Source organism: Balaenoptera musculus, chromosome 4 (genome assembly GCF_009873245.2).
Source record: "Balaenoptera musculus isolate JJ_BM4_2016_0621 chromosome 4, mBalMus1.pri.v3, whole genome shotgun sequence".
Lineage (NCBI taxonomy): Eukaryota > Metazoa > Chordata > Mammalia > Artiodactyla > Balaenopteridae > Balaenoptera > Balaenoptera musculus.
Window position 1 is genome coordinate 36,485,731 of NC_045788.1, and position 19,218 is coordinate 36,504,948.

At 34.2% G+C, this 19,218-nt stretch overlaps 1 protein-coding gene across 1 annotated transcript in view; it reads left to right on the forward strand.

The window, feature by feature from the left end:
• LEKR1 (leucine, glutamate and lysine rich 1) overlaps positions 1-19,218 on the forward strand; it is a 284,048-nt gene that overhangs the window by 17,991 nt on the left and 246,839 nt on the right. Inside the window, exon 5 of the mRNA XM_036851365.1 lies at positions 14,590-14,804. Within this exon, the coding sequence (XP_036707260.1) occupies positions 14,590-14,804 (215 nt within the window). The remainder of the gene's footprint in view (positions 1-14,589; positions 14,805-19,218) is intronic.

Genomic DNA, 19,218 nt, shown 5'->3' on the forward strand with positions numbered 1-19,218 from the left:
ATTATAGTCTGAAGTCAGGGAGCATGATACTTCCAGCTCTCTTCTTTCTCAACATTGTTCTGACTATTGGGGGTCTTTTGTATTTCCATACAAATTTTAAAATTATTTGTTCTAGTTCTGTGAAAAATGCCATTGGTATTTTAATAGAGATTACATTGACTCTGCAGATTGCCTTTGGTAGTATGGTCATTTTAACAATATTAGTTCTTCTAGTCCATGAACACAGTATATCTTTCCATCTGTTTGTGTCATTGCCAGTTTCTTTTATCAGTGTTTTATAGTTTTCCTTACCTCTTTGGGTAGGTTTATTCCTAGGTATTTTATTCTTTTTGATGTGACTGTTTTCTTAATTTCTCTTTCTGATAGTTTATTGTTAGTGTATAGAAATGCAACAGATTTCTGCGCATTCATTTTGTATCCTGCAACTTTACCAGATTCATTGATGAGCTCCAGTAATTTTTTGGTGGCATCGTTAGGATTTTCTATGTATAGTATCATGTCATCTGCAAGCCATGACAGTTTTACTTCTTCCATTCCAATTAGAATTCCTTTTATTTCTTTTTCTTATCTAATAGCTGTGGCTAAGACTTCCAATACTATGTTGAACAAAAATGGTGAGAGTGAGCATCTTTGTCTTGTTCCTGATCTTAGAGGAAATGCTTTCCACTTTTCACCATTGAGTATGATGTTAGCTGTAGGTTTGTCGTATATGGCCTTTATTATGTTGAGGTATGTTCCCTCTATGCCCGCTTTCTGGAGAGTTTTTACCATAAATGGTGTTGGATTTTGTCAAAAGCTTTTTCTGCATCTATTGAGATGATCATATGGTTCTTATTCTTCAGTTTGTTAATGTGGTGTATTACATTGATTGATTTGCAGATATTGAAAAATCCTTGCAACCCTGGGATAAATCCCACTTGATCATGGTATATGATCCTTTTAATGTATTGTTTGATTCAGTTTGCTAATGTTTGGTTGAGCATTTTTGCATCTGTGTTCTTTTTTTGTTTGTGATATTTGTCTTGGTTTAGTATCAGGGTTATGCTGGGCTCATAGAATGAATTTGGAAGCATTCGTTCCTCTGCAATTTTTGGGAATAGTTTGAGAAGGATAGGTGTTAACTCTTCTCTAAATGTTTGGTAGAATTCACCTGTGAAGCTATCTGGTCCTGGACTTTCATTTTTTGAGAGTTTTAAAAAACTGATTCAGTCTCATTACTGGTAGTTGGTCTGTTCATATTTTTTATTTTTTCCTGGTTCATTCTTTGGAGATTGTACATTTCTAGGAATTTGTCCATTTCTTCTAGGTTGTCCATTGTATTGGCATACAGTTGTTCTTAGTAGTCTCTGATGGTCCTTTGTATTTCTATGGTGTCTGTTGTAACTTCTTTTTCATTTCTGATTTTATTGATTTGGGTCCTTTCTCTTTTTTTCTTGGTGAGTCTGGCTGAAGGTTTATCAATTTTGTTTATCTTGTCAAAGAACCAGCTCTTAGTTTTATTGATCTTTTCTATTGCTTTTTAAAGTCTCTATTTAATTTGTTTCTGCTCTGATCTTTATGATTTCTTTCCTTCTACTAACTTTGGGTTTTGTTTGTTTTTCTTTTTCTAGTTCCCTTAGGTGTAATGTTAGATTGTTTATTTGAGATTTTTCTTGTTTCCTGAGGTAAACTTGTATCACTATAAACTTCCCTTTTAGAACTGCTTTTTTACTGCATCCTGTAGATTTTGGATTGTTGTGTTTTCATTTTCTTTTGTCTCCATGTATTTTTTATTTCTTCTTTGATTTCTTCAGTGAACCATTGCTTGTTTAGTGGCATATTGTTTAGCCTCCACATGTTAGTGTTTTTTACGGTTTTTTTTTCTTGTAGTTGATTTCTAGTCTCATAGCATTGTGGTTGGAAAAGATGCTTGATAGGATTTCAGTTTTCTTAAATTTACCAAGGCTTGTTTTGTGGCCTCGTACATGAACTATCCTGGAGAATATTCCACGTGCATTTGAAAAGAATGTGTATTCTGCTGCTTTTTGATGGAATGTTCTATGTATATCTATTAAGTTCGTCTGGTCTAGTGTGTCATTAAGGCCAGTGTTTCCTTATAAATTTTCTGTTTGGATGATCTGTCCATTGATGTAAATGGGGTGTTAAAGTCCCCTACTATTATTGTATTACTGTCAACTTCTCCCTTTATATCTGTTAGTATTTGCTTTATGTATTTAGATGCTCCTATGTTAAGTGCTTGTATATTTGCGATTGTTACATCTTCTTGGATTAAGCCCTTGATCATTATGTAATGTCCTTCTTTGCCTCTTGTAACATTCTTTGTTTTAAAGTCTATTTGTCTGATGCAAGTATTTCTACGCTGGCTTTCTTTTGATTTCTGTTTGCAATGAATACCTTTTTCCATCCCTTCATTTTCTGTCTGTGTGTGTCTTTAGATATGAAGTGAGTCTCTTGTAGGCAGCATATATACGGGTCTTGTTTTTGTTTCCATTCAGCCACTCCGTGTCTTTTGATTGGAGCATTTAGTCTATTTACATTTAAAGTAATTATTGATATGTATGTTCTTATTGCCATTTTGTTAATTTTTTTTAAGGTCTTTTTTGTTCCTTTCTTCTTCTTTTGTTCTTTCCTCTTGTGATTTGATGACTGTCTTTAGTGCTATGTTTGGATTCCTTTTTCTTTTTTGTGTGTGTATCATAGATTTTTGGTTTGTGGTTACCATGAGATTTATATATAGCTATATATATATATATATATATATATATTTGATTGTTTTAAGTTGTTGATCTCTTAATTTCAAATGTATTTTAACAACCTTGCATTTGTACTCTGCTCCCCTCACGATTATTCTTTTTGACATAGTATTTTGCATCTGATTGTTTTGTGTATCCCTTAACTGCTTATTGTGGGTATAGATGATTTTATTACTTTTGTCTTTTAACCTTCCTACTAGCTTTGTGCCTGGTTGATTTCCTATATTTACTGTGTGTTTGCCTGAGCTTTTTCCTGTTGTAATTTTCATGTTTCTAGTTGTGGCCTTTTTTTTTTTTCTTATGGAAATCCTGTTAACATTTCTTGTAAAGCTGGTTTGGTAGTGCTGAACTCTTTTAGCTTTTGCTTGTCTGTAAAGCTTTTGATCTCTCCATCAAATCTGAATGAGAGTCTTGCTGGGTAGAGTATACTTCCTTGTAGGTTTTTCCCTTTTATAACTTTAAATATATTGTACCACTGTCATTAGTTTTTATTATAACCTTTCTGATAGGTGTGAAGTGATAGCTCATTAAAGTTTTAATTTGCATTTTCCTAATGGCTAATGATATTGAATATCTCTTCATGTGCTTATTTGGCATCTGTGTATCTTTTTTTTTTTAATTTTTAATTAAAAAATTTTTAAAATTTTTGGTTGCATTGGGGTTTCGTTGCTGCTGCGCGCGGGCTTTTCTCTAGTTGCCGTGCGTGGGCTTCTCACTGCAGTGGCTTCTTTTGTTGTGGAGCCTGGGCTCTAGGCACATGGGCTTCAGTAGTTGTGGCACGTGAGCTCAGTATTTGTGGCTCGCAGGCTCTAGAGCACAGGCTCAGTAGTTGTGGTGCATGGGCTTAGTTGCTCTGTGGCATGCGGGATCTTCCCGAACCAGGGATTGAACCCATGTCCCCTGCATTGGCAGGTGGATTCTTAACCACTGTGTCACCAGGGAAGTCCTGTCATCTGTGTATACTTTTAGGTGAGATGTCTCTTCATATCTTTTGACCATTTTCTGATTGGATTTTTTTTAAACTGTTGAGTTTTGAGAATTCTTTACATAATCTAGATACTAGTCCTTTGTCAGATATGTGGCTTGCAAATATTTTTTCCCAGTCTGTAGCTTGTCATTTCATCCTCTTTACAGGGCAAAATTTTAAATTTTGGTGCAATTCAGGTTATCAGTATTTTCTTTAATGGTTCATGTTTTTGGTATCAAGTGTAAAGACTGTTTGCCTAGTTTAGATCCTGAGGATTTCCTCCTAAGCTTTTTTCTTCTGAAATCAAATTTTTATGTTTTACATTTTAGCCCTTGACCCACTGTAAGTTAATTTTTGTATGGGGTGTGAGGTTTAGGTTGAGGTCCTTTTTTTTTTTTTTTTTTTTTTAAACCTATGGATATCTAATTGTTCCAGGACCATTTGCTGAGAAGGCTATTTTTCCTTTACTGAATTGCTTTTACACCTCTGCCAAAAATCATTTTGGCATATTTATATAGATCTATTTCTGGGTTCTCTATTCTATTCCATTGATCTATGCCTCTGTCCTTTGACAAATACCACATAGTGTTGAATAGTGTATAATAGTATGGCTTGAAATCAGGTAAAGTGCTTATCCCACTTTATCCTTCTTTTTCAAGACAGTTTTAGCTTTTCTAGTTCCTTTGCCTTTTCATATAAATTTGAGAAGAATACTGTCTGTATCTAAAAAAACCCGTATTGCTGGAAATGTAGGTTTAGGGGTGTTGGGTAGATGGTCTTTACCAAATTGATTTTTAAATTGGCGGTGCAGCCAGTTGACTTATTGAAAGGAAGGGTCTTGATGGCCTTATGAAATGGTCAGGTGGTCTGTGTTGCTAATGACTCAGAAGGTCCACTGTCCTGTCTCAAAAGGTTTCTCCCAATCTGAATGAAATTCACTAGCTAGACACTCATTGTTTTGAGTAAAGGCATATTTTTTTAATGTAAAACTTCTTAGAAAGGTTAACATTTTATACTGCTGTCATTTTTACAGCAGTGGAATAGTTTCTCTGTTTCTTTCCTCCTTACGCAAGCACAAAAAGCATGGGATGGGTGGGGAAAGGAAGGAAGAACAATTTTTGGATCAGAGAATGCTTCACTTGCGCAGCAGGAGGTTACTGAGTGCTTTTTCCACTTGAAGCACAGGCAGGAGTTTTGAAAAGGATCTGAAGCCTAATTTAACCTTTTAAAAAATTTGCATCATTTTTATATTAAATAACTATAATTTTAAAAGTACAGATACTACATTTGAGAAGTTTATTTTACAATTTATTTTTAAATGGCTCTGCATTTGTTTAATATACTGCATTTGTTGATGCCGCCTCCAAAGTGCATCTTGTAAAAAGCAAAAGCATCCTGCTAATGATAGCTCTTTTCTCAAGAACGACAGCATGTTCTTATTTTACTTACACAACGAGGTGATATAACACCAAGTTATAAGAATGAAGCACACATTATATTTCACAAAAAACATCTAAGTTTTACTTACCTCATCTGGGAACATAATTTTAGTATTTCATATCTTCTCAAGTTTCACAGAAACGTCCTAAGTAGTTAGCCTATGTAGATACAAAGAATTTGAAAGCGTTATTATATTTTCCTGTTGCAGTTTTACTTACAGAAAACTATTTACAATTTAATAGCATTGAAAACTTTTGTTCAATATATTTGTTTTACACAGTGATTCAGGTTGTGCTAAGTGAAGTATAGAGTCTACTCTTATGGACCTATTACTTTATAATTTGTCTTGTTTCCTAGATCATAATGAGTATCATGTTTTGGCTTCCTTTGCTGAACTTCTAGAAGACCCGTTCTACAAAATGTATATTTCACTTATTTTCAGCTTTCCCCACCATGATTGCTATGGTGTAATAACATTTTGATAGCTTTCACAATTGTGAAGTTTATACTGTTTGTATTTTGTACATCAGGCTGCACATAAGCTCCATCCAGCAAGAGTTTTATTTAGAATAAGGATATGGCACTTTCCCAGGAGCAGGGAAAGAACTGTGATTAATAGGTTAAGGATGAAATTTCCTTAGAGTAAGAATATAATTTTCAAATTGATGAGAAGGAACCAAAACTCATGATGGGCAAAGGGATTGTAAGAAAATATCCATATGCTCTGCATTAGTTCAGGTCTCTTGACCTGGATGAATTATATTCCTGGGGACTGATAGTACCTTTCAGTGGGATTGCAGAGCCACTCTTGATGATCTTTGAGAATGCGTAGAGAGTAAGAGGATAATGTACAAATACCATTCCATGTATAGAATGACCATAAATTACAACCAGTGAACTCTCAGACAGGATTCTAGAATATAATATTAAAGGGTGATTTGTGGGCTTCCCTGGTGGTGCAGTGGTTGAGAATCCACCTGCCAATGCAGGGGACACAGTTTCGAGCCCTGGTCCGGGAAGATCCCGCATGCCGTGGAGCAACTAAGCCCGTGTGCCACAACTACTGAGCCTGTGCTCTGGAGCCTGTGAGCCACAACTACTGAGCCCGTGTGCTGCAACTACTGAAGCCTGCGTGCCTAGAGCCCGTGCTCCGCAACAAGAGAAGCCACCGCAATGAGAAGCCCGCACACCGCAACGAAGAGTAGCCCCCACTCACCACAATTAGAGAAAGCCCGTGCACAGCAATGAAGACCCAACACAGCCAAAAATAAATAAATAAAATAAATATATTTATAAAAAGAAAAAAGGTGATTTGTGAGGAGATATTAGAGAAAATAATAACCCTTGAGCCAACTTTATGTTCTTGAAGAGAACCAGCACGTAGGTCTTGCCATTCCATTTTGTGTAAAGTCACTAGATCCAGGAACTGTAGTTGACATAGAATATATGGACTTTATGAAGGCATTTGACTAAGTTTGTCTTACTATTCCTAAAGACAATATGAATAAATACAAACTGGTTACACAAATAATTGTGTAGTTTAATAACCAGCTGAAGCACTGTATCTGTAATGTGCAGAGTAGTGGATTAGTATCAACCAAGCAGATATGACATGCCATAGCCTCAACTTTGTCAAATTCAACATTTTTTATCAACAAATTAGATGGATAAAACAACTTGCAAGGATCAGTTTTGCAGAAGATACAAAGCTTAGAATTTTCTGGGTACTGAAGTCACTAAAGTCTGAGTTTAAAACATACATATGTATGTGTATATATACATAAAAAATATTTTTTATTTATTTATATTTGCAGTTATATTTCTTGTTCTGCACTTGCATCTGAAAAGCCAAATGCTCACATAATAGAATGAGGGTTATTGCTTGTAAGGAATAGGTAGCTTTAGGGGAAAAAGAGAGAATAGTGGAGGAAGATTGGGCATGGATCCTGAAGGGCAAGTAGGGCAACTAGGTCTCATCAGGGACTGAAGTAAGGAATTGGAATTTCACTGGGTATGAGACACTGACTGGTTCCATTTTTTCCTCTCTTACTCTGGATCCACAATGTCTTTTTCTCATCTTCTCTCTATGTGTCTGCTCATTCTTCTCTCTCATCCCAATAATGTGGCTTACTCTGTACGTTGCACGTGGCCCTTCTTTATTATGGCCACCCTAAAGGTGTCCAAATTGCCTGGTCTTCAACACTTACAGGCCTAGCTGGCTCATCCCAGCTCAGGGCTTGGTTCTTCTAGGTCTTATGTCCAGCCCTCATCCACCACTCAGCCATGGTAGGGTGGATGGGTGGAGGGGGTTTTAGTCATATAACCACACAGAGCAGCCAGGACTGTGGAAGGTGGATTCTCTACAAAAGGGGAAATAAGTGGGAAGGAATGGATTGGTATATTCAGTATAATGAGACATGGTTTTACAGTGCAGTGTGTTTTTAAATAGGGGCTTTATTTAACATAAAAGCCAGTTATAGTATATAATAGCAACATATAATTGCCAAAAATACAAAAGACCATTGTGATCTAAGGTTGCGTAAGATGATGTTACTAATAGTATTATTAATGAGATATTATAATGAGGGAAGTTTGAGTCCTCTCTTATTCTGCTTTAGTGAGACTGCTGAAGTATTCAATTCTGGGCACCATACCTTGAAACAGATATAAAACACTGGAAGGAGTTCAGAGAAAATTATCTAGAATGAGGAAGAAATTCAAAACCATGTCATATGGGAAACAGCTGAAGGAATTGGAAGTGTTGACCTGGAGAATTAGCAGATACAGAGTGTTCCTAATAGCTGTCTTTAAATATTAGAATAAGGCCTGGGTTATTCCTCATGGTTGCCAGGTGGTCTAGGACCTGTGGATGCTGCAGGGAGGAAGATTTGGGGTCAGCAAAAGAAAGAATTTCCTCATAGACAAAACCATCAGAGGATGGTACAGGCTGCTTTACAAAGTAGTTTCCCATCACTTGGGATGCTGAAATAGAGTCTGGATAACAACTTATCTAGCTTGGAATAGTCTCAGTGAACCCATCCAGAGCTTGAACCAGGTTATCTTTATGATTTCTTTCAAACTTGTTTTATAAATCTGTAAATTTGGTGTCAGTGACAGTTAGGTGATTGATGTAGTCATTCATCTGTATCCCGTAGTATTATATCATGGTTCCTAATTTGAATTTTTTATTATTTAAGTTTAAATGAGAAAAATGTTACTGTATAAAACATTTTTTTTGAATTTTATTTTATTTTTTTATGCAGCAGATTCTTATTAGTTATCCATTTTATACATATGTTAATCCCAATCTCCCAATTCGTCACACCTCCCCCCCCCCCGCCACTTTCCCCCCTTGGTGTCCATACGTTTGTTCTCTACATCAGTGTCTCTATTTCTGCCCTGCAAACCGGTTTATCTGTACCATTTTTCTAGGTTCCACATATATGCGTTAATATACGATATTTTTTTTTCTCTTGCTGACTTTCTCTGTGTGACAGTCTCCAGATCCATCCACGTCTCTAAAAATGACCCAATTTCGTTCCTTTTTATGGCTGAGTAATATTCCATTGTATATATGTACCACAACTTCTTTATCCATTTGTTTGTCGATGGGCATTTAGGTTGCTTCCATGACCTGGCTATTGTAAATAGTGCTGCAATGAACATTGGGGTGCATGTGTCCTTTTGAATTATGGTTTTCTCTGGGTATATGCCCAGTAGTGGAATTGCTGGGTCATATGATAATTCTATTTTTAGTTTTTTAAGGAACCTCCATACTGTTCCCCATAGTGGCTGTGTCAATTTATATTCCCACCAACAGTGCAAGAGGGTTCCCTTTTCTCCACACCCTCTCCAGCATTTGTTGTCTGTAGATTTTCTGATCATGCCCATTCTAACTGGTGTCAGGTGATACCTCATTGTAGTTTTGATTTGCATTTCTCTAATAATTAATGATGTTGAGCAGCTTTTCATGTGCTTCTTGACCATCTGTATGTCTTCTTTGGAGAAATGTCTATTTAGGTCTTCTGTCCATTTTTGGATTGGGTTGTTTGTTTTTTTAATATTGAGCTGCATGAGCTGTTTATATATTTTGGAGATTAATCCTTTGTCTATTGCTTCATTTGCAAATATTTTCTCCCATTCTGAGGGTTATCTTTTTGTCTTGTTTGTAGTTTCCTTTGCAAAAGCTTTTAAGTTTCATTAGGTCTCATTTGTTTATTTTTGTTTTTATTTCCATTACTCTACGAGGTGGATCAAAAAAGATCTTGCTGTGATTTATGTCAAAGAGTGTTCTTCCTATGTTTTCCTCTAAGAGTTTTATAGTGTCCAGTCTTACATTTAGGTCTCTAATCCACTTTGAGTTTCTTTTTGTGTATGGTGTTAGGGAGTGTTCTAATTTCATTCCTTTTCCCAGCACCACTTACTGAAGAGACTGTCTTTTCTCCATTGTATATCTTTGCCTCCTTTGTCATAGATTAGGTGACCATAGGTGAGTGGCCTTTCTATCTATCCCTCTGGGCTTTCTATCCTGTTCCATTGATCTATATTTCTGTTTTTGTGCCAGTACCATACTGTCTTGATTACTGTAGCTTTGTAGTATAGTCTGAAGTCCGGGAGCCTGATTCCTCCAGCTCTGTTTTTTTCCATCAGGGCTGCTTGGGCTATTCGGGGTCTTCTGTGTCTCCATACAAATTTTAAGATTTTTTTGTTCTAGTTCTGTAAAAAATGCCATTGGTAATTTGATAGGGATTGCATTGAATCTGTAGATTGCTTTGGGTAGTATAGTCATTTTGACAATATTGATTCTTCCAATCCAAGAACATGGTATATCTCTCCATCTGTTTGTATCATCTTTAATTTCTTTCATCAGTGTCTTATAGTTTTCTGCATACAGGTGTTTTGTCTCCCTAGGTAGGTTTATTCCTCGGTATTTTATTCTTTTTGTTGCAGTGGTAAATGGGAGTGTTTCCTTAATTTCTCTTTCAGATTTTTCATCATTAGTGTATAGGAATTCAAGAGATTTCTGGGCATTAATTTTGTATCCTGCTACTTTACCAAATTCATTGATTAGCTCTAGGAGTTTTCTGGTGGCATCTTTAGGATTCTCTATGTATAGTATCATGTCATCTGCAAACAGTGACAGTTTTACTTCTTCTTTTCAAATTTGTATTCCTTTTATTTCTTTTTCTTCTCTGACTGCTGTGGCTAGGACTTCCAAAACTATGTTGAATAATAGTGGCAAGAGTGGACAATCCTTGTCTTCTTCCTGATCTTAGAGGAAATGCTTTCAGTTTTTCCACCATTAAGAATGATGTTTGCTGTGGGTTTGTCATATATGGCCTTTATTATGTTGAGGTAGGTTCCCTCTATGCCCACTTTCTGGAGAGTTTTTATCATAAGTGAGTGTTGAATTTTGTCAAAAGCTTTTTCTGCATCTATTGAGATGATCATGTGTTTTTTCTTCTTCAATTTGTTAATTTGGTGTATCACATTGATTGATTTGCGTATATTGAAGAATCCTTGCATCCCTGGGATAAATCCCACTTGATCATGGTGTATAATCCTTTTAATGTGTTGTTGGACTCTGCTTGCTAGTATTCTGTTGAGGATTTTTGCATCTATATTCATCAGTGATATTGGTGTGTAATTTTCTTTTTTTGTAGTATCTTTGTCTGGTTTTGGTATCAGGGTGATGGTGGCCTCATAGAATGAGTTTGGGAGTGTTCCTTCCTCTGCAGTTTTTAGGAAGAGTTTGAGAAGGATAGGTCTTAGCTTTTCTCTAAATGTTTGATAGAATTCACCTGTGAAGCCATCAGGTCCTGGACTTTTGTTTGTTGGAAGATTTTTAATCACAGTTTCAATTTCATTACTTGTGATTGATGTGTTCATATTTTATATTTCTTCCTGATTCTCTCTTGGAAGGTTATACCTTCCTGAGAATTTGTCCATTTCTTCCAGGTTATACATTTTATTGGCATAGAGTTGCTTGTAGTAGTCTCTTAGGATGCTTTGTATTTCTGCAGTGTCCGTTGTAACTTCTCCTTTTTCTTTTCTAGTTTTATTGATTTGAGTCTTCTCCCTCTTTTTCCTGATGAGTCTGGCTAAAGGTTTATCAATTTTGTTTATCTTCTAAAAGAACCAGCTTTTAGTTTTATTGCTATTGTTTTCTTTGTTTCTATTTCATTTCTTTCTGCTCTGATCTTTATGATTTCTTTCCTTCTACTAACTTTAGGTTTTGTTTGTTCTTTCTCTAGTTCCTTTAGGTGTAAGGTTAGATTGTTTATTTGAGATTTTTCTTGTTCCTTGAGGTAGGCTTGTATTGCTATCAACTTCCCGCTTAGAACTGCTTTTGCTGCATCCCATAGGTTTTGGATCATCGTGTTTTCTTTGTCATTTGTCTCTAGGTATTTTTTGATTTCCTCTTTGATTTCTTCAGTGATCTCTTGGTTATTTAGTAACATATTGTTTAGCCTTCATGTGTTTGTGTTTTTTATGTTTTTCTCCCTGTAATTGATTTCTAATCTCATAGCGTTGTGGTCAGAAAAGATGCTTGATACGATTTCAATTTTCTTAAATTTACTGAGGCTTGATTTCTGACCAAGATGTGATCTATCCTGGAGAGTGTTCTGTGTGCACTTCAGAAGAAAGTGTAATCTGCTGTTTTTGGATGGAATGTCCTATGAATATCAATAAAATCTACCTGGTCTATTGTGTCATTTAAAGCTTGTGTTTCCTTATTAAGTTTCTGTTTGGATGATCTGTCCATTGGTGTAAGTGAGGTGGTAAAGTCCTCCACTAGTATTGTGGTAGTGTTGATATCCTCTTTTTTAGCTGTTAGCAGTTGCCTTATGTATTGAGGTGCTCCTATGTTGAGTGCATATATATTTATAATTGTTACAGCTTCTTCTTGGATTGATCCCTTGATCATTATGTAGTGTCCTTCCTTGTCTCTTATAACGTTCTTTATTTTAAAATCTATTTTATCTGATGAGTATTGCTATTCCAGCTTTCTTTTGATTTCCATTTGCATGGAATGTCTTTTTCCATCCCCTCACTTTTAGTCTGTATGTGTCCCTAGGTCTGAAGTGGGTCTCTTGTAGACAGCATATATATGGGTCTTGTTTTTGTATCCATTCAGCAAGCCTGTGTCTTTTGGTTGGAGCATTTAATCCATTCATGTTTAAGGTAATTGTTGATATGTATGTTCCTATTACCATTTTCTTAATTGGTTTGGGTTTGTTTTTGTAGGTCCTTTTCTTCTCTTCTGTTTCCCAGTTAGAGAAGTTCCTTTAGCATTTGTTGTAGAGATGGTTTGGTGGTGCTGAATTCTCTTAGCTTTTACTTGTCTGTAAAGCTTTTGATTTCTCTGTAGAATCTGAATGAGATCCTTGCTGGGTAATCTTGGTTATACGTTCTTCCCTTTCATCACTTTAAATGTATCATGCCACTCCCTTCTGGCTTGTAGAGTTTCTGCTGAGAAATCAGCTGTTAACCTTATGGGAGTTCCCTTGTATGTTATTTGTCATTTTTCCCTTGTTGCTTTCAATAATTTTTCTTTGTGTTTAATTTTTGTCAGTTTGATTACTATGTGTCTTGGCATGTTTCTCCTTGGGTTTATCGTGCCTGGGACTCTCTGTGCTTCCTGGACTTGGGTGGTTATTTCCTTTCCCATGTTAGGGAAGTTTTAGACTATAATCTCATAAAATATTTTCTCGGGTCCTTTCTCCCTCTCTTCTCCTTCTGGGACCCCTATAATGCGAATGTTATTACGTTTAATGTTGTTCCAGAGGTCTCTTAGGCTGTCTTCATTTCTTTTCATTCTTTTTTCTTTATTCTGTTCCGTGGCAGTGAATTCCACCATTCTGTCTTCCAGGTCACTTATCTGTGCTTATGCCTCAGTTATTCTGCTATTGATTCCTTCTAGTGTATTTTTCATTTCAGTTATTGTATTGTTTATCTCTGTTTGTTTGTTCTTTAATTCTTCTAGGTATTTGTTCTTTAATTCTTCTAGCTCTTTCTTAAACATTTCTTGCATCTTCTCGATCTTTGCCTCCACTCTTTTTCCGAGGTTCTGTATCATCTTCACTATCATTATTCTGAAATCTTTTTCTGGAAGGTTGCCTATCTCCACTTCATTTAGTTGTTTTTCTGGGGTTTTATTTTGTTCCTTTATGTGGTACATAGCCCTCTGCCTTTCCATCTTGTCTTTCTTTCTGTGAATGTGGTTTTTGTTCCACAGGCTGCAGGATTGTACTTCTTCTTGCTCTGCTGTCTGCCCTCTCAAAAATTATTAGTTTGTTTCAACCATCTCTTGTATAATGGCATGGATAGGCACAGATGGTGGATGGCATTGATAGGCAGATATGGTGGCATCACTCAGTTATAGGAGCAGTTTCTACAGTCCTAAGGGAGGTTGCATTAAGAGTAAGCATTCCTTGTATAATCTAAGTTTTGCTTTAGTTTTAGTGCCCTGGAGCAAATATTTAACAAAGCTGTGTCTTATCTTTGTGAACAGCAAGACAAGTAGAGGCTACTTGAAGAATATTTATATACTTGAGACAGAAAAAAGAATTACCTCTCTCTTGACTTTGCTAAAATTCCATTTTTCACTGTCCCTATCTGGCCAAAGATATATAAGCATTTTTTCTGAAGGAAGTAAGAGGATTTAGCTGACATTGACATGGTAGATAAATATGATACAAATGGTTACAGGCATAAGTGCTGATTTTAATATAGACTTGGGTTTAATGCCGACTTCTCTACTTAGCAGCTGGTTATCTAACTTCAGTAGTCCACATTTCCTTGAGTGTAAAATAGGTATAATCATACCTACCTGAGGGGAAAAGTACGATCTGATTTAGACAGAAGAGATTAGGTTCAAAGTTTTTCTCCTATTTCTGGTTTTATGACAGAATGTTAATTCTATAAAAATGTTAAAATGTTAAAAAACTGAACAGGAACTTAGAGTTCATTTGGCCCAATGCCATAATTTTATAAATGAGGGAAATGAGATCTGAAGAAGCTAAGAAGCATCTCCAGGATCACAGTGCAGTTGGCAGTGAAAGGCCAGTGATTTATTCCCCCATCATGGAAAACTCATCTTAAAATAAGAATTGTAAAGATGTTTTCATCATTTTTAGTTTTTTTTTATGGAAAATATTTCAAGAGTAAATCTTTCTTAGAGATATCATGGAGAAATTATTACTCTGAACAACTCTATTCTAATTCCAAGATTTTGTGTCAGTCGATATCATGCCAGTTTTTAAAATTTTATCCAGATGTATGCAATGTTGCAATTATTACTCCATGGCATAGCACAGTATACATTTACTTCATTTAACCAACATGGTTACAATAACATTTTCAGTTGAACGTTATGTTTTAGAATTAAAAAAATATCATTTCAGTATTGTCTGTTCTATTTTCTAGATGTCTCCTGAAGAAAAAGTGTGTAAGTACTGTGGAGTCAGCTATCTAATTCTTCATGAGTTTAAGGCTATGGAAGAAAAAGTGAAAGCGATGGAAAAAGAGATGAAATTTTATCAAGGAAGTGTAGAACGTGAAAAGAGCCTTCAAGAAATGCTACAGTCTCTTAGCCAAGATTTTGAACAGTACAGAATTGACAATGAATCCAAAATGGAAAGGTTAGAATATGTTATTCTTTTCTGTCATTTATTTAGTTTGGAAGAAAAGTACAGAATATAGACTTGACTTTGTTTTTCTAGAATTTCTCTGCATAAAGTATAATTTACACCTTAATACATTTGAGTTTGTTTATTAATTATTACTGATTACTAAATATACTTCTTAAATATAATTTGAGCATTCCTATATACATAGGTGTGTATTTCTATCAATAATTAGAAGCCAATTGATTCAGTAACTATAAGTTGAGATGGGTTGATTTAACTTTTCCCCAGATATATATCTTAATTTTATCATTAGGAAGATTTGTCTATCAAAAATCAGGTGAATTTTGGTAGTTTTGATATCTAACATTTGTTTTTAAATGTGCTTGAATATTTAGATTTATAGAATAAGGCTTTCATGTTATGAAAAGGAGGCCAAAACATTAAAATTGACACATGATTCTAAATCACTGAAACTGGAATAAAATTAAAGATTGGTTTCCTAATGCTGTTGAGTCTAATCAGCACGTTAGTCTGCCTAAAGACACCTCACTGAGCTTATACAAACACTTCTACAAAAGAGTTTTTGCTGTTGTTTCATGGCTTTTCGTTTGAATGAATATGTCTCCATTTAAAATATCGACAGTTGATGTTAGTAAACTATGAACTAATGAATATAATGAAAGCTTGTCCTTATAAAGTAGAAACTTTCTTAAATCTCTTAGGATTAAGTACTTCTATTAAATTTTATTACAAATTTAAATAATTACATTAAATGTCAATTCTTAGTCCTTTGCTAAGAAAATTTTGTTATATTTTCTTGAATTTCAAGTCTGAATAGTAAAGTATTTAATAATGTTTGAGTGGAAACATTAAAAATTTAAAATATTTAGTTTAAAATTTTAAATTTGGAGGGTTTTTGCCTGTCAGATTCTTTTGTTTGGTGTTACTTCCACTTTCTTGAATAATATATTGTATTATGTAAATAATACATAAACATACGAAATAAAAGAAGTATTGATATATAGAAGAAAAGGCAAGAAAGTCCTTTTTTATCCTTCTGATTGCTTTTTTCTTACTGGAGATAAAAAAATAAAAAAACACTTTTAATGGTTTGGTATATATCTTTCTAGATCCTTCATTTTGCCTTAAGCTTTATTATAGATATATCTTTTAAATATATGTAATGTTTATATATACCATGTAGTTTTAAAACTATTTTTTAATAGACTCATTTCTAATATAAGTAATATAATAAATATATTGGTCTGTGACTTTTGCCACTTAATTTTATATACTGGAAATTGTTCCATGTTAATGCATATAGATCTATCTTGTTCTTAACTGCTGCAAAGTCTTCCTTACTAAGAATATGCTATAATTTACTTAACCATTTCTCTTTTCAACATTTAGATTATTCCAGTATTTATGATTACACGTAGTAGTTTTATTTATATTCTTGTGTACATATGTTTTCCATAGGATAAATTCCTAGAAGTGGAATTGCTGAAAAGAAAGTAAATACCAATTTAAAATTTTGATGGACATTATACCAGATTGTCCTTTGAGAAGATAGAGTTAATTTATATTTGGCCAATAGTTTATAAAGTGGTCATTTCCTTACATCCTGTTAATACTGGAGTCTTCTTAATTTTTCTCAAATTTTTACTTTTTTCTTCAGAAAAAATGTTACTTCATTGTTATTTAATTTGTGTTTCTTTATTGCTAGTGAGGTTGAACTTTTTTTCATATGTTTATTAGATATTTATATTTCACCAATGAATTACTTGTTCATATATATTGTCCAATTTTCTACAGTATTATTTGTATTTTTTGTTTATATATAGGAGTTTTTAATATAATATGGACTCATACTTTGCTTACATATTGCTAATATTTTCTCATGGTTGCTTATCTTATTGTTTATTGTATTTTTTTTCTGTATCAATTTTTAAAAAATATGCCAAATTCTGGTAAGGATTCTGTGTCAAGTCCTTTTGGTTGCAAACAACAGAAACTTACTCTGGCTTGTGCTAACCTAGATTCAAGCAAGTTGAAAAACAACATAAGTTTAAAACTTTTATAGTGTTTTTGTTTTGGTAAGGCTTTTAATCTGTTTATGAGTTAGATTTATAATTTCATGGTTTTTTTTGTTGCTGTTTTATAAATATTTATTTATTTATTTATTTATTGTTGTCCCAATATCATTCTTTAAATTCTTCATCCTTTCTCACTTGATTTGAAATGCCACCTATTATAGTCTTATTCTGGACTCTGTTTTATGCTATTGATCTATTATCTATCACTGGGTGTCTTAGTCCATTTGGGCTGCTATAACAAAGTAGACTGGGTGACTTATAACAATATTATTTATTTCTCACAGTTCTGGAGGCTGGGAAGCCTAGGATCAAAGTGCTAGCATATTTGTTACCTGGTGAGAGCCCCTTCCTGGTTCATAGACAGCTGTCTTCTTGCTGTGTCCTCATATGGCAGAGAAGGCAAGGGAGCTCTCTGGAGTCTCTTTTATAAGGATACGAATCCCATTCATGAGAGCTTCATCCTTAGGACCTAATCACCTCCCAAAGGCCCCACCTCCAAATATCATCACATTGGGCAATAGATTTCAACTTAAGAGTTTTGGGGGGACACAAATATCCAGTGTATAGGAGTGGGTCAGCAACACACTTTTAACTACTTTTGCTTTATATGTTTTGATATTTTGTAGGGCAACTGTTTGTTTTGCTTTTCATGTTATCCTGGCTTTTCTAACATATTTTCTAGATGAATTAGAATCAGCTTATCAGATTCCATAAAACATTCTATATTATGATTTAGATTGGAGTTGCATTTGCTTTCTAGAGCAATTTGACATCTTAAGAATTTACATCTTAATCTTCAGTCTTTTTATCCTGGAACATGGTATTTTTCCCCCATTTATTCAGGCTTTGTTTAAATCCCTCAAAAAATTTTAGAATTTTCTTGTACATTCCATATTAGTTTAATTCCTGGACATGTAACTTTTGTTGCTATTGGGGATGGGATCTTTTTGTTCATTAGATTTTTAAATTTTTCTGAATGCTATTGATTTTCATATATTGACTTTGTAACTGGCTCACTTACTGAATTCTTTTATTACTTGTATTTGTTTTTCAGTTGATTTTCTTGAATATATTACATATATTCATTTTATATATACACAAGTACACATACATAAGACAATCACATTATATGCAAATAGTAACTGTCTTAACTTTAAACTTCTAATAGTTCCCCACTCCCTGTCCTTTTTGTCTCATTAACTTGGATTAGACCTTTAGAACAGTATTGAACAGTAAACTTGTAGAGTGCATCTTTGTCTTGTTTCTGATTTAATGTGAACCCATCTAGTGTGTTTCTGTGTTAAATTGGGTGTTGGCTATAGGTTTCTTAAAGATGACTTTTATCAAAGGAATTTCCCTTTTTTTCTAGATCCTTAAGGTTAATATTTTAATCAGGAATTGAATTTTAACAAATGCTTTTCTATCTTCTTTGTTGTAAATTAATTGTCCCTATATGCATGGGTTTATTTCTGGGCTCTCAATTCTGTTCCATTGATCTATGTATCTTTTTCTGTCAATACCATGCTATTTTGATTACTATGGCTTTGAAATATTGTTTGAAATCAGGGAGTGTGATACCTCCAGCTTTATTCTTTTTTCCTCAGGATTGCTTTGGCAATCCTTTTGTGGTTCCATATACATTTTAGAATTTTTTGTTTTACTTTGGTGAACAATGTCTTTGGGACTTTGATGGGGATTGCGTTGAATCTGTAGATTGCTTTAGGTAATATGGACATTTTAACAATGTTAATTCTTTCAGTCCATGAGCATGGAATATCTTTCCATTTATTTGTGTCTACTTCAGTTTCTTACAACAATGTCTTAGAGTTTTCAGGTCTTTCACCTCCTTGGTTAAATTTATTTCTGGGTGTTTTATTCTTTTTGATGCAGTTGTAAATAGAATTTTCTTAATTTCTCTTTCTGCTAACTCATTATTAGTATATAGAAACCCAACCGATTTTTGTATGTTGATTTTGTACCCTGGAACTTTACTCATTTATTATTTCTAATAGTTTTTTTTGTGGAGTCTTTAGGGTTTTCTATATCTAAAATCATATCATCTGCAAATAGTGACAATTTTACTTCTTCATTTTCAATTTGGATGCTTTTTACTTATTTTTCTTGCATGATTGCTCTGGTTAAAACTTCCAGTATTATGTTGAATAAGAGTGGTGAGAGTGCATATCCTTGTCTTGTTCGTGATTTTAGAGGGATAGCTTTCAGTTTTTCACCATTGGGTATGATGTTAGCTGTGGGTTTGTCATATATGGCCTTTATTATGTTGAGGTACATTCCTTCTATACTAACTTTATTGAGAGTTTCTATCATAA